The sequence below is a fragment of the Genypterus blacodes genome, unplaced genomic scaffold (genome assembly GCF_046128005.1).
Source record: "Genypterus blacodes isolate CSIRO-AG114 ecotype Tasmania unplaced genomic scaffold, CSIRO-AGI_Gbla_v1 ptg000133l_1, whole genome shotgun sequence".
NCBI classification, from domain to species: Eukaryota; Metazoa; Chordata; class Actinopteri; order Ophidiiformes; family Ophidiidae; genus Genypterus; species Genypterus blacodes.
This window is the reverse complement of record NW_027466935.1, coordinates 8,537,501-8,550,606: the sequence shown is the minus strand read 5'-3', so window position 1 is coordinate 8,550,606 and position 13,106 is coordinate 8,537,501. Positions and strand designations below refer to the sequence as shown.

At 45.8% G+C, this 13,106-nt stretch overlaps 1 protein-coding gene across 1 annotated transcript in view; it reads left to right on the top strand.

Annotated features, from left to right (window-relative positions):
• Nucleotides 1-13,106, top strand: part of LOC143011378 (poly [ADP-ribose] polymerase tankyrase-1-like) — a 52,781-nt gene that overhangs the window by 9,767 nt on the left and 29,908 nt on the right. The window contains exon 5 of the mRNA XM_076164232.1: nt 11,175-11,211. Within this exon, the coding sequence (XP_076020347.1) occupies nt 11,175-11,211 (37 nt within the window). The remainder of the gene's footprint in view (nt 1-11,174; nt 11,212-13,106) is intronic.

Below are 13,106 nucleotides of genomic sequence, written 5' to 3'. Positions count from 1 at the left end.
AAGTTTAGCCCTGGCAACTGGCGCCTCACTGATGTTGCCATGTGATATTTGGACCAATAACAGCCAGAGGGGAGGCAACAATCGTAGAGCAGGGGCTGGAACAGGCTCTAGAAAAGAACATAGTGTTAATTGCTGCTTCTGGAACTGTGAAAGATGTGTTTTTGCCCTGGAGAGCTCTACGTTGTGCTGCCGCCCTTAGATTTGGAAAAAATGTATAGCTGCCTTCACTTGTTACCTTCCTTCCTTTATGAGAGGGCTAACGTGAGTGTGTATCACTCTGTGTGTGTTTATATGTGCAGTCTCTGTAGAGTGTTTCAAGGAGGCATAGTGTATTGGTTCCAGCCTGTGTATGTCCTATAGCTGCGATTTAGAGGCTCTGCTCTATTCCTCATCGCTGGTGCAGCTCCCGCACAACTTTCAGCTTCACTGTGTGTTGATGGAAGTTTATATTGACCCATAAATTAGCTGTAGTGCTCTGCCACATCCAACAAACTGCTCTCTGAATTCATAGACTCGGTGCCCTGCTAGCAAAAGATGAGGGAGGTAAAGAAAGAAAAAAAAACGAGACTATTTTCTTCCTCAGCCTCCTTCCCAAGCCCCCCACACGGCAGCTCAAGATGGATGAATGCAGAGTGATGCAGAAATCTGAGAGCAGGTGAAAATATATCACTACAGCACGGAGTGTGTTGATTCCCAGGTCTTACTCCAGCGCTCCCTATGGATATGCATCTCAGACGCACAAACCTACTACTACTGCAGAATGCTAATCTAACCTGTCCCAACTATAGAGAGGACACCACTGGAGAGAACATTTACATTTACATGGAGAACATTTACTCACATTTACGTAAACTTACAGTCAATTAAGTGTGAGATATCCATTCTGGTCTGCAGCCGAGTGACGTGTTTGCTTTGAAATTAAAGATGATTCATCTCATCTGCTACAGCTCATATGTAGTAAGTGGTTCCTGGTCTGGTGTTGCAGTTTCAATATTTTAGTAAATGAACAACCAGTTTTGCCTGAAGTGAGAATTCTCCAAAGCTTTCTCCTTTGTGTTTCTGCAGGTAAAAAGCTTCATCATGGTAGTTGTATTGTTCCTTATCAGGTTACGAAGAAGGACAGGCACACGTGTGCTTTGAGATTAGGCAATTACAAAGTTTTCACAGAGTCCCAGAGCTCAAGCCAAACCGCCCACAGAAGCCCAAGTTTACCAGATGTTAGAGCAAAGCTGGTGTGTTTAAACCTGATTTATAATCCTGCATCAAAGTGTCACTGTACCTACACCATAGGCGTCCCCTGTGGCTCCATATTTATGGACAGGGCTACACTGTAGCTTCTGTGCACCATTCCAAAGATTTAACGACTCAAGCGGACTTGGGCAACATAAATATTACAAGAGCTGTGACTGGTCTGCTTGGGATGCTTTGTGTTTCCTTCCACCGGCTTCCAGTGTGAGTAGAGTTTGTTGATAGTGTCGCAAACACGAAAAATAAAAGCTAAACTATCAATAATAATCTATTAAGCTTCTGCCGAGGTAATCAATGATTTTTACAGCAAAAAAAGAAGTAAACACTTGGATGGGAAAAAGCTTGTTGTGACACAAAATGCAGAAAGCATTTGTCTTTATTCTGTTCGCTTGTGTGATATTGATCAGCTGACATCACTGCCTGCACATTAACAGGCACGTTCAAACTGAGATTGTGTGCCAAATAGCAATAAGTCAACAAGTCAATCATCATATACACACTGTAATCAGCTCGGCATATAAACTCACATGGGTGTCGGTAATGCAATCGAAGTCAATGTACTTCAGCATATAATCAGTCCATAGGCCTTCAATCAGAGCAAGCAAACCCTCATTGTCAGCCATTTAAGCAGCCGTTCAGATATTTCCAGTGAATCTAGTAAATCCATCTATCTGCATGTCTTTCTCACATTTTAATCGCAGCACATCTCACTTCAGACCCACGGGACATCTCTCATATGTCCAGGATATTAAACCCTGGTTTAACACTAACTCAAACACCTGAACTGTCCCTTTAACTGGCTGCAGGTGCAGTGAGACGCAGGCAGTAATGACGGCAAATGCCTCAGAAGAGCTCGGTTATTAAACTAAAGAATCACCGGGAGGAGTTTTCCTTACATCTGTCTTTTTTTGTCAGTCATGATTGATCTTCCCCCGACTGGGAACGAGTGATCGGGACACTTTCATCAAGTTTTTCTGTCCTTGACAAGGCTTTCTCCTTTCTCCCCCTCATCAGTTACACTGTTGTTTAATGAGCTTGCGCGTGTGTGTGTGTGTGTGTGTGTGTGTGTGTGTGTGTGTGTGTGTGTGTGTGTGTGTGTGTGTGTGTGTGTGTGTGTGTGTGTGTGTGTGTGTGTGTGTGTGTGTGTGTGTGTGTGTGTGTGTGTGTGTGTGTACCGCCCTCTCCTCCATCCTTACATCATCCCCTGCTCTTTGACGTGTCATCTATACTCCTTGTCCTCTTGCCCCCCCCCCCTCCCCTTCTGTTATCTCCGACTCTCCTCGCCCTGCTACACTCAGTCACTCCCTTCATCTCTCCTCTTGACATTTGTCATTTATAGCATATTGCGCAGTGCTCAGTGTTTCCATCAGCCTATAGGGAAGCTAGAAGGGCCGTCAGTGAAGCATAGACCTCTGCTTACACTGAATAATTCTGCGGCGCACAAGGCTGCAGCGTTAAAATGGCACCTGCAGGCATTTACTGTGATGTGGGAACTGATTGAAAAGTTCAAAATGTCCGAGCGTCCGTCCAGCAGGTTAAGAATCTCTATAGCTACGGTTGTAAAATGCAAATCATCTCCACCGGTAGAGGCAGTTAATGTGATCGTTTCTGAGATTTAGTCTTGCTTCTGTATTTTTGAGCTTTTTTTTCGTCTCTATCTTCGGTGCTAATTCGTCCCTCGGTTGTTTTTGTCACAGCTTGTCCCCGAGTTGACGATCTGTGGGTGGCACAGTGACATCCTATTGCCTGGAGTTTGAGTTGATGAAGTTTCCTGTTAAACTGTTAGATTGTTAGAGTGGGAAAAATATAGATGTGAGGAAGAATACCTGGCTGGGGTTATTTCAGCCTTACAGGACAGATGGCAGCTTGTTACCATGAGTCACGAGCGCCGCGGAGGGGAACTTTGACCAAATGACAGCTCGGACAACCTGACACATCTTCCGTAAGTAAGTAGGTAAGGAGTTGCATAAGGGCTAAAGATTGCAAGTACTGTTAAAAGTTCTCCCAACTTCATTAAATGAAACAATGGAAACAGCATCAGCAAACGACAGCGTTTATTGGATAAGCCCGGATGATCCTCTGTAGCCTGACAGCATCGTCCAACATTTCCCCCTCCGCTTTAATACGTGAACAGCCGAAGTCAACGCGGTTTGGAATTATTTGGACCATGCAGTTCTTTTAGCCTAGTTTACGGGCCGAGTTAGGGAGAAGAAAAAAAACATCGATTTGGTTGCAAATCATGTTTTAAGACGGAACAGTATTGAATCGTCACGCTCATGAAAAATCAATACGCACAAAATATTAAGAAAGAGATATGATATGTTGACTTGATGGTGTGATACAGAACATGAAAGATGTCAACAGCTTGTAAAGTTGGGTTCTTCAGTTCACCAACTTTGAGGTGACATACTTAAGCATTATTCCCTGGAGGTCTACCTCACTAATTTAGAATGAACGGGACGCAAGTAGTCTTTTGTTTTTGTATCCTGTATATCTGCATAATAAAATAGAGTGGAGAGATAAACACTGAAAGTGAAAAATAGAGACAGGCGAGAGATGAAAACAGAGAGAGTGAGAAAGAGTCCATTAGCTGCTATTAATTACCTCTGATTGGTATTCACAGACTGGCTGCTCCTGAGCCCCAGAGAGATCAATTCCCCTCTCCGGCTGGACCTCAGTCAACACACACACACACACACAAACTCCTCTAGTCTCTCTCTCATTCCTACTAACTCTCAGCCACATCCACTCATACACACAGATCTAGCTCTTTGACCTTTTAGCAGACAGTAAGATTAAAGGTTGCAGATTTGCCGTTTGGTCTAAATATAAAGCTGTCGGTTCACTCTTAAATGTAAAGGGGTTTTATTCAGTGTGATCTATAGGGATTCACTGTAAAATAGTCCTCGGGTCGAGATGTTGCCAAAGTGGTTGACTCCGCTTGTGGCTCGAGGCTCTGTTTTTGTTGGCATTGAATGTGGGCAGAAATCTATAATTATGCAAGCAGCTGAGAGTAGAGGCATTGTTTGTAAGTAGCTATTTTAAGTTAATCGATAAATGTCAAACGTCAAACATGCTGCTCTGTTTCTGTTATATTTACTTGGTGGGTCCTAAAAGTTTTGCTATGCAAATCAGATTAGATGAATCAGTCAATTGTCTCATCTTAATAATTGTTTAAGGGATAGAGTTGAAGGACTTAGGAGTAAAGGCAAAGCCACTTGAGCTCAGTTTGATTCTCCTCACACGGTGTAAATTGTCAACTCCACACTCGGCCGTAACTTGTGTCTCCTGTGCCGTCCCCAGTCTGCCATGAAAAGAAGCTCAAGGAAGATAGATGAGTGTAAAAACTTTTGAAGTTTGAAGTTTTTTTGCCCTCCGCATCCTCCTCTGTTTTTTGACATTGTTAGTTTGTCATCCTGGGGAATAACTTACAAACCGCGCTAATAGACCGACACTGATGAGGAAATGGAGATTGGAAGGATTTGCCGATCGGACACGGAGGGAAAAAAATGGACCCGCCGAGATTAGGATGGCGTTGAATGTGCGTTTAGTACGGTATCCCTGTCCTCCTGTCGTAACTGGAGCTGGTACTAATCAATTTCTGCTGCCTCAGATAGTAAATTTTCATTCCTTGGAATCAATTAAAGCCTGTGTCCACCCTGTGCTGCTCTCACAGCTACAGTGCAGAGAAACCCATGTCCACGATTCTGCTATTTCTCTGAGATTATTAAAAACAGTGTGAAGGATGGCTTCTATTGAAATTCTTCTGGTTTGTGTGTTTCCCCTTCTGCTGAGATGTGCAACTCTCAGTGCTGTGAGCGAGTGCTTCCTCGCTATTGTAAATAAAGAGAAAAAGAAATTGCTTCTTTTGAAGAGAGGTCCTTGGTGAGCGGGCAGCTTTAACATACCAGAAAATTAGCCCGAGCACTCTGACAAGCGAGGCTGGAGAATGATGAGACGTTTAGTGGAAGAAGGGAGGGGGTCAAGAAGATGTGAAGGAAAGGAAAAAATGAGGGGAGGAAAAAAGAGGCGAGGATGGTGAGAATAAAGGAGGAAAGAGGGGGAGAAGCACTGAAGGAAAGGAGGCGCAAACAAATACAGGTAGTGAAAGTAATGACGATAAATAAGGACGAAATGATGATGATGCTTCCTTGCTGGGGTGAGACGCGGACGACTCAGGCGGGGAGTTAAATTGATGCGACATCATACAGACGAGGAAGAAACCGGAAGAGGGGAGTCCAGATCAGCGCGCATGTTAACAACCTAATCATGATGACAAAGAGCGGCTGGAGTGCTGCAAAGGCAATCTTACACCTGTGAGCACATAACAGAGGTGTGTGTTGACGTGTGTGTGAGTGCGCGCGTGTGTTTTTCTCTCTGTGTGTGTGTGTTGTTTCCAAGGCCGACTGCGTAGCCTTCCCTTATCAGTGACATGCCCATTGATTACCATGGCGACTGCTTTTCGATTGGTCCCTAGTGATGAATGAGCCTGAACTCGATTTCTCCTCAGCTTCAAAAAAAAACAAAGGGGTTGAGCAATAAGAGAGGAACGGAGGCAAAACTAAGTGCTTGTTTTTTTTCATGCATGTGCGTAGGTGTGCATGATGCACCTCCAAGGTTCCTCCACCCCATGTGTGCTGCTCTCCCGCAGCTGAAATTGCCTGGTTTTCAACATGGTCGCCCACCTCTGCAAAATATGTGTTTGTGTGTGGGGGTGCACGGTCTAAGAGTAGAGGGACAGGATTTGGTTAAAGAACTCAAAGTAAAGCAAAGTCACTAGTCTTCGTTGGGTTTAGAAATGGATGTTAAACAGGGAAGGGTTTGAATAACACACACACACACACACACACACACACACACACACACACACACACACACACACACACACACACACACACACACACACACACACACACACACACAGAACAAAGAAGCAAGGACACTGTGAGATTTGCATGGAAACAGCTTGCACGCATTCATCATCCGGAGAGGAAATAGAACCAAGTCCCCACAATTGATGTAGTAAATTTAATCAAAGGTTGACCTGGATTACTTTCTTCCCAGGCATTACATAGCATCACGCAAATGGACATTATTTCTTATTACAAATATAGTACTGTACAAAATGAATTGATACTTGATTGATTCATTTCTCCCCAAAATGCTCAGGAAAACGCTGAGCAAACGACCCGTGTGACGCCTTTTACCCAAAGCCAGTTCATCACGTCAGTTTGTACGTGAAGCTACTGCAGATGATGACTCTGCAAGTTTCTATGGAGACTCAGAAACCTTCGAAGTAGATGGGAATTGTGTCACTGTGGCAAATCGCTTACAAATGAAAACAAGTTAATCATTCTCTTTGGATTAAGAGTAAGCATGGAAATAGCCCAGTTGTGTGTGTGTGTGTGTGTGTGTGTGTGTGTGTGTGTGTGTGTGTGTGTGTGCGTGTGCGTGTGCGTGCGTGTGCGTGTGCAGGCAGGCTACAGTACTCGGTGTCTGGATGCTGCGGTTTGCTTGGATGCAGTAGATTTGAAACGCAGAGGAATCCAATTTGTTTTCATTTTCTGTCAGGAGTCACTTGTTTCAGCAGACTGGACTGGCCTTGTTTGTTTTGGCGGCCTGCCTAGGATCAGGCACGGAGGAGCGACCTCATTACGCTCTGCTTCGTCTCTGGATGGATGTAGCGTTGTGCTTTCTTGCGCTCCTCGCTCGGGTCAGGCTACATCATGACCCGATCTCATCCTTATCAATTTGTCCACTGCCAGCTTTGTTTTTGTTGTCGGTCTTGTTTTGGCTCCTGAGTGGAAACGAGAAGCTTCTTCGGTTGTGTTTGGTGAGCAGAGACGCCACGCCGCCGTGTTGTGTCTTGCGTCAGGCATGTTAAATACTTTCCCGATACCATCTTGAATTTGCATTTGTTTTTGCTGTGTTATCTAAGAAACCTTTCTTCTAGCGGCCTGAGGGGCAGCGGCGCTCTTGCAGGAGAGGACATTTGCCAGGTTTAAAATCTCAAAGCGTCGCACTAAAAACAAACCTCACAGAGAACATGCCCCTGTGCATGACATGAGCCCAGCCATTGTTCAGGGTAATACTTCTAAATCATGTATAAGGATGAACAGAAATGCACATCTGGTGTTGTTAGTTAGACGCAAGCTGGACCCCAACAAAACAGAAGGAGCAGAGATGTAATGAGATGCAGGGCAGCGTTACTCATATAGAGGCAGAAGGGGCTGTTTGTGTCTTTTTTGGAACCTCTGCATTGAAATACACATACGTTCCCGTGAGGTCTTTCTCTTCTGAATGCATATGAGAGTCAGGCTAATGGCGGCACATTGAAGGTACTGTTGCAAAGCGTCCCTGCTGCCTGTTAATCCAAAAGTAAATTATGCACGTCTGCAGTTCGGCAAACATATTTCAAAAGGCCACGGCAAAACATTGCACACGGCTCCAATGGAAAATATCATTCAACCAGAAAAATTTTGTGCAAAATAATTTCACAATGAACACGCACGTACACACACACACACACACCCCAGCTTGCCTCGGGCTACACACAAAGAAAAAGCAATTGCCTCCAAAATGTCCCAGACATCAATAAAAAGACAATTTAAATAAAAGGAATTTTGTTTCAACCACCCCAAGGTTACAGACAGATGGACCTATACACACGCACGCACACACACACACACACACCCCACATACTGACTGCATTATAATGAAACAAAAATTATGGTGACCTGTGGGACTTCATTAATCACAGTGTATAGTGAACGGGCGTGTAAGTAAAGCACTGAAGGCACTTTCAACTCCAACTTTGCTCTGTGACAAATTTAGACCAAGGAACAATCGAAACAAGCAAACGTGCAAGAAATGATTTCAGAAAGCCACCCAACAATTTTTAAGTTTAAAAAGCTATAAAAAAAGTTGCATTTAAAGTCAGCAGTGGCCGTACGGGAAAGGTCATCGCACAGACGCCCGCACAGTCGCTGCTTCATCTCCAACTGGCTGCGATGCCAAGAAAAGGAGCGACGGATGACAGGTGCGCTCGTGTCCCTCGACCTGTCAAATAACACCAGGGATAAGACGCGTGTTTCCTTTCGCAATGAAATGCGAAACCGACCGAGACCAAATAATAAAAAAGATGCAGGGTAAGAAAATGTGTAAGGCGAGTGTGCGAGTGTGTGAGTGTGTGAGCGCAAGGTGTGAAAATGGAGACGCGTTCTTTTATAACTTCCATTAATCACTTGTTAATTGTGTTTTCTCTCCTTTGTCTCCTTTGGCCGGCCGCGGCACGCACAGAGTGGCTCGTGACCTCAGCAGGTGTGACCTTGCTGTAGTTAAAAGTGGGAGGCTCATAGTGGATACACAGCTTCCATGTTAAATGATATTTAAACACACACACTAATAAATGGACAGCTGGCCAACAAGGCGACTCATCCAGTCAACATCATCTGTACTTGTACCACCACTCGGCACACGTGCTCTGACACATCCTCTTTGACATGCTCACATGAGCACACACACATCACTGGTCCTTGCTGCATGGCCAAGTATAGATACAGTATAAACTGTTTATATCTATATATGAGAACCTGTTTGTGTGACATTGACTTGTACTCACCTGTGCACAACTCAGGAATCGCGCACACACACGCACACACACACACACACACACACACACACACACACACACACACACACACACACACACTTCTAAGCTTAAAGCAATTGGAATTCAAACAGTGATCACCACTGTCTACTACACTGCCAAGGGAGTGAGATGTAGTGCTCTCCTCTCTCTCTCCTGTCTCTGTCTGTCTCTTTCTCTCCATCTCCTCCTCCTTTGCGCGCTCTCGCTCTCTCTCTCTCTCTTACCCATATCATCATTCAGCAGGCAGGCAGCCAGCCCGTCCTGAGCTTTAACCTGTCCTTGTGTTTTCTATTTTGAGTCAGCAGGACTGTAGGCAGTAAACACACGCACACGCACACGCACATACACACACACATGTCCAGAGTTTAATATAACGGCAATTTGCACACATCCGCATGACTGTATACATGTATGTGTGTGTGGGATGTACATGTTTCCGGTCACTCAATTGTTTTTGCGTACATATGTTACATGTTCAGAGGTTTGTTGTCTGACTGAATCAGCAGTCAGGCTCATCAGTCTCAGGTTATCTGGCTGTCTGTCTCTGTCTGTTTGGTTGTTGGGACCGTGCCAAGCTCCTCCTCTTCACTTCCAGCAGGTTGTTCCATCCCGTGTCTGTTGTTATTACCCAAACATGGCCACTTTAGTAGCTGCTAACTGCTAACCTCAGTCACTACCAACCTTATTCTAAGTTGTGTGCACTTCTCTTTGTCAGAGGGCTTTTACTTTGAAATGACGTGTGCGGAAGCATTAAGTTCGCATTTACAAATCGAGTCTGCCAGAGCAAATTTGCCCTTTGAGTTTTCCCTTTTCCGCAGTACTTTGTCGCCGGGACGCTGAAGTGGATTTTTGTTCTGGAATTCTGCATCATTCTAGGTGGTTGAAGGAAACACTTACTGCTTTGCCTTAAAGTACTGATGGACAGGGATGATGAATATGATCTTTGGCCGTCACAGAAATACTTTTTTGACCTGTGAGATCAAACAATTACAAAAATAAGAACTCAAATTTATGCTACTAATGTCGAATAGAAATTATTAATGATAACATAGGTGTGCAGATGGTGACTCAGTGTGTGTCAGGTGTGTCAGGGGAAAAAATATTGTCTCTTTATATAATTTAATTTCCTGATCTCTCTCTCTCTGTCTCTCTCTGTCTCTTTCTGTCTCTGTCTTTGCATAAATATTGTCCCATTCCTCCTTCTCTTTGTCTCTCTCTTTCCTTCCCCGTCTCCCTCTGTCCCCCCCCACCCCCACACCAAACACACACACTGACAGCTTTGCCCTCGTCCTCCCGTACACCAATTACAGCGTGTCAAATCCATGCGTGCCAGTTTCCAGATCCCTAATCATCCATCCTCTCTTTCATCTGCTGATCCTTTGTTCCTCCCTTCCTTTGCCCCCCCCCATCGGCCGTAACCTTTCTTCTGCATTCCTCACCCACCAGCCCCGCGCTCACCTCCTCCTCCTCCTCCTCCTCACCCTTTCTCTCCCCCTTTCTCTCCCCCTCCCCCCTCATCTCTTCTTTTCACTCTTTCTTTCCGCCGCCACCCCACCCCACCTTTGTCTGTCTCCCTGTGAGGGGAAAAATGCACATATGGGGAAGGGGTGTGTGTTTTCTGACTGTAGTTATTGGGAGGGGGGGGGGGGCTTTTGCGAGCAAGGGAGGGAAAGAGAGAGAGCGAGAGAGGGCGAGATCGAGCGAGGTAGGGGGAGGGGTTTGTTTATTTCAGTTTTTTTATGATAGCTGCACCTCCTGAGCCCACCGAGGAAAAAACGGCGGGGGAGAAAAAAGGAGAGAGAGGCGGAGAGAAAGGAAGCGAGGTGATGATGGGGAGCAAAAGAAGACGGGTAGCAACATGAGCGGCAGCCGGGAGACGGGAGGCGGACGTGGCGGAGGAGAGAGGGATGGACGGGTGGACGGCCGGATGGACGGGTAGAGGCTGTGTGTGTTGTGTGCGCGTGCGACGCTCCCTCCCGCTCGTCGCCCTAAACAATGAACGTGCTGTGGTCGCTGCCGGCAACCCATCGTCACGGCAACCGGAGCCAGAGGGGTGCGCGCTGAGCGAGAGAGAGAGAGAGAGAGAGAGTGTGTGTGTGAGGGGGGGGGGGGAGGAGTAGAAGAGAAAGAGCAATGGTCTCTTCCCAAAACAATGTGTGTGTCTTTGCATGTGTATGTGTTTGTGTCTATACTCTCTCTGTGTGTGTGAATGTGTGTGTGCGTGCATGCATTCGTGGTCAATTTTCTGACATGATGATGTTCTGTATCCATGCAGGTGAATACAAGAAGGATGAGCTGCTGGAGGCGGCAAGGTGAGTACTTGACTTCCCTCTTCATCTATCCTCTTTTATTATCTTTCTACTTTCTTCTTCTCTGCTCACCTTTTGTGTACTTTGTGACGAACCCGTCTCTTCTCCTCTGTTCTCTCATTTCCTGTATCCTGACCCCTCCTGCTTGATTCTGTTTCCTCTGTTCTCACCAAATCTTTCCTTATTTATAAGTGTCAGCTCCTCTCCTCGCCTCCTCGCCTCCTCTCTCCTCCTCTCCTCTCCTCATCTTCTCCCTCATGATTAAGTTTCCTTTGTTTGAATTTCACTTGGTGCCATCTTTTAATTTACCTTCAAACTTTACTGCCTCTTCCTCCTCACCTGTCTCGTTTTCACACACACACACACACACACGCACACGCACACGCACACACACGCACTGCCTCTCAGCTCCTAAACTGCACAGGTGTTTGGGATCCTTACAGCTCAGTGCATTGTGGTGCATTTGGAGGGATGTTGTTGTTGTTGTTCCAGGCAGAGTATGTGTGCCAAGTGTGTGAGTGTGTACACACTTGCTTCTGTTTGTGTGTGTGTGTGTGTGTGTGTGTGTGTGTGTGTGTGTGTGTGTGTGTGTGTGTGTGTGTGTGTGTGTGTGTGTGTGTGTGTGTGTGTGCGTGCGTGCGCGTGCGTGCGCGCGCGCATGTTTCTGGGTCTTGCTTGTGGATATGGGAAAGCTTTTGTTTATACTTGTGTGTGGGAGGCTGAGCCCACAATCTCTCTCTCTCTCTCTCTCTCTCTCTCTCTCTCTCTCTCTCTCTCTCTCTCTCTCTCTCTCTCTCTCTCTCTCTCTCTCGCGCACATGCACACAGGGAGGCAGCTAGCCTAGCATAGCAGCGCCCCAGTGTATTTTGGGGTCAACAGGAAGTTTGAACTGTGTGTGTGTGTGTTTCTCTCTCTCAGCTGAGCCTCTGAGTGACTTTTCACCAGTGACATTCTTTCAGAGGAATTTCTTTTTTTGTTTGTGTTGTGTTTGGTCATATAATCCCCCCAACACACACAGACATACACACACACACCTCTGTTCTTCCTCTGCTTTCTACTTCTGGCACAGATGTCCAGCAACTCCATATTCAGGTTGATTAGGGATGTATATGGCTCTTTAAATGTCAGATTGACTCTACAGCAGTGGTTTGTATCGTTGCTTGTAAGTCTACTGGACTTGTCAAACCTTTTATCATTTTAAATAGCAATTGCTATGATTTGGATTTGAACATATTTCATATTCTTAGTTTGACGTGAGCTGTGATCACCGCTCAAACAGCACGTCCGTCTCTCGTCCCTGTTCGGTCCTCAAGATGTCGCTTGCATCCAAATGAAGGCTGGGGTTGTTTCGCCCTCGAGGCAGAAGATGAGGAGACGGGCAGAAAAGTGAAAGAAAGAGAGATAAACATGAGACTGAGGGTGGAGGTGAAGAGAAGGTAAACGTTTGCTTGTTGTTGCATGTCAAACATGAGGAGAGAGACAGACGGTTAGAGGAGGAAGAGGGAGTCAAAGTTTTTTGCTGAGTAGATTTTGGCAGAAGGATGGAGAGAGGGGTGTGGGGAGAAAGAGCGAGCGAAAGGGAGAGAGGGAGATTGACAGAGAGAGGTAAGAGGCCTGTCTATACGAGGAGAAGGGGAGGAAAGAACACAAAGAATGGAAGAATTATCCTTTTCTATCCATCTGACAGCTTCTTCCTTTTTACGGCTGTCACCGGGATGATGCTCGGATTGGTTGTTGCCTTGACAACGCCTCTCGGTGGCGGTTCAGTGTGAGGGCAGCGAGCCCACCGCCAGGCGACGCAGATAAAGCGAATCGTTGCACCCAGGAAATGCCTCAAGTTATAAAGTCCTAACTGTGCTGTGACCAAAATGTTTCCCTCCAACTTCACCCTGTTACAC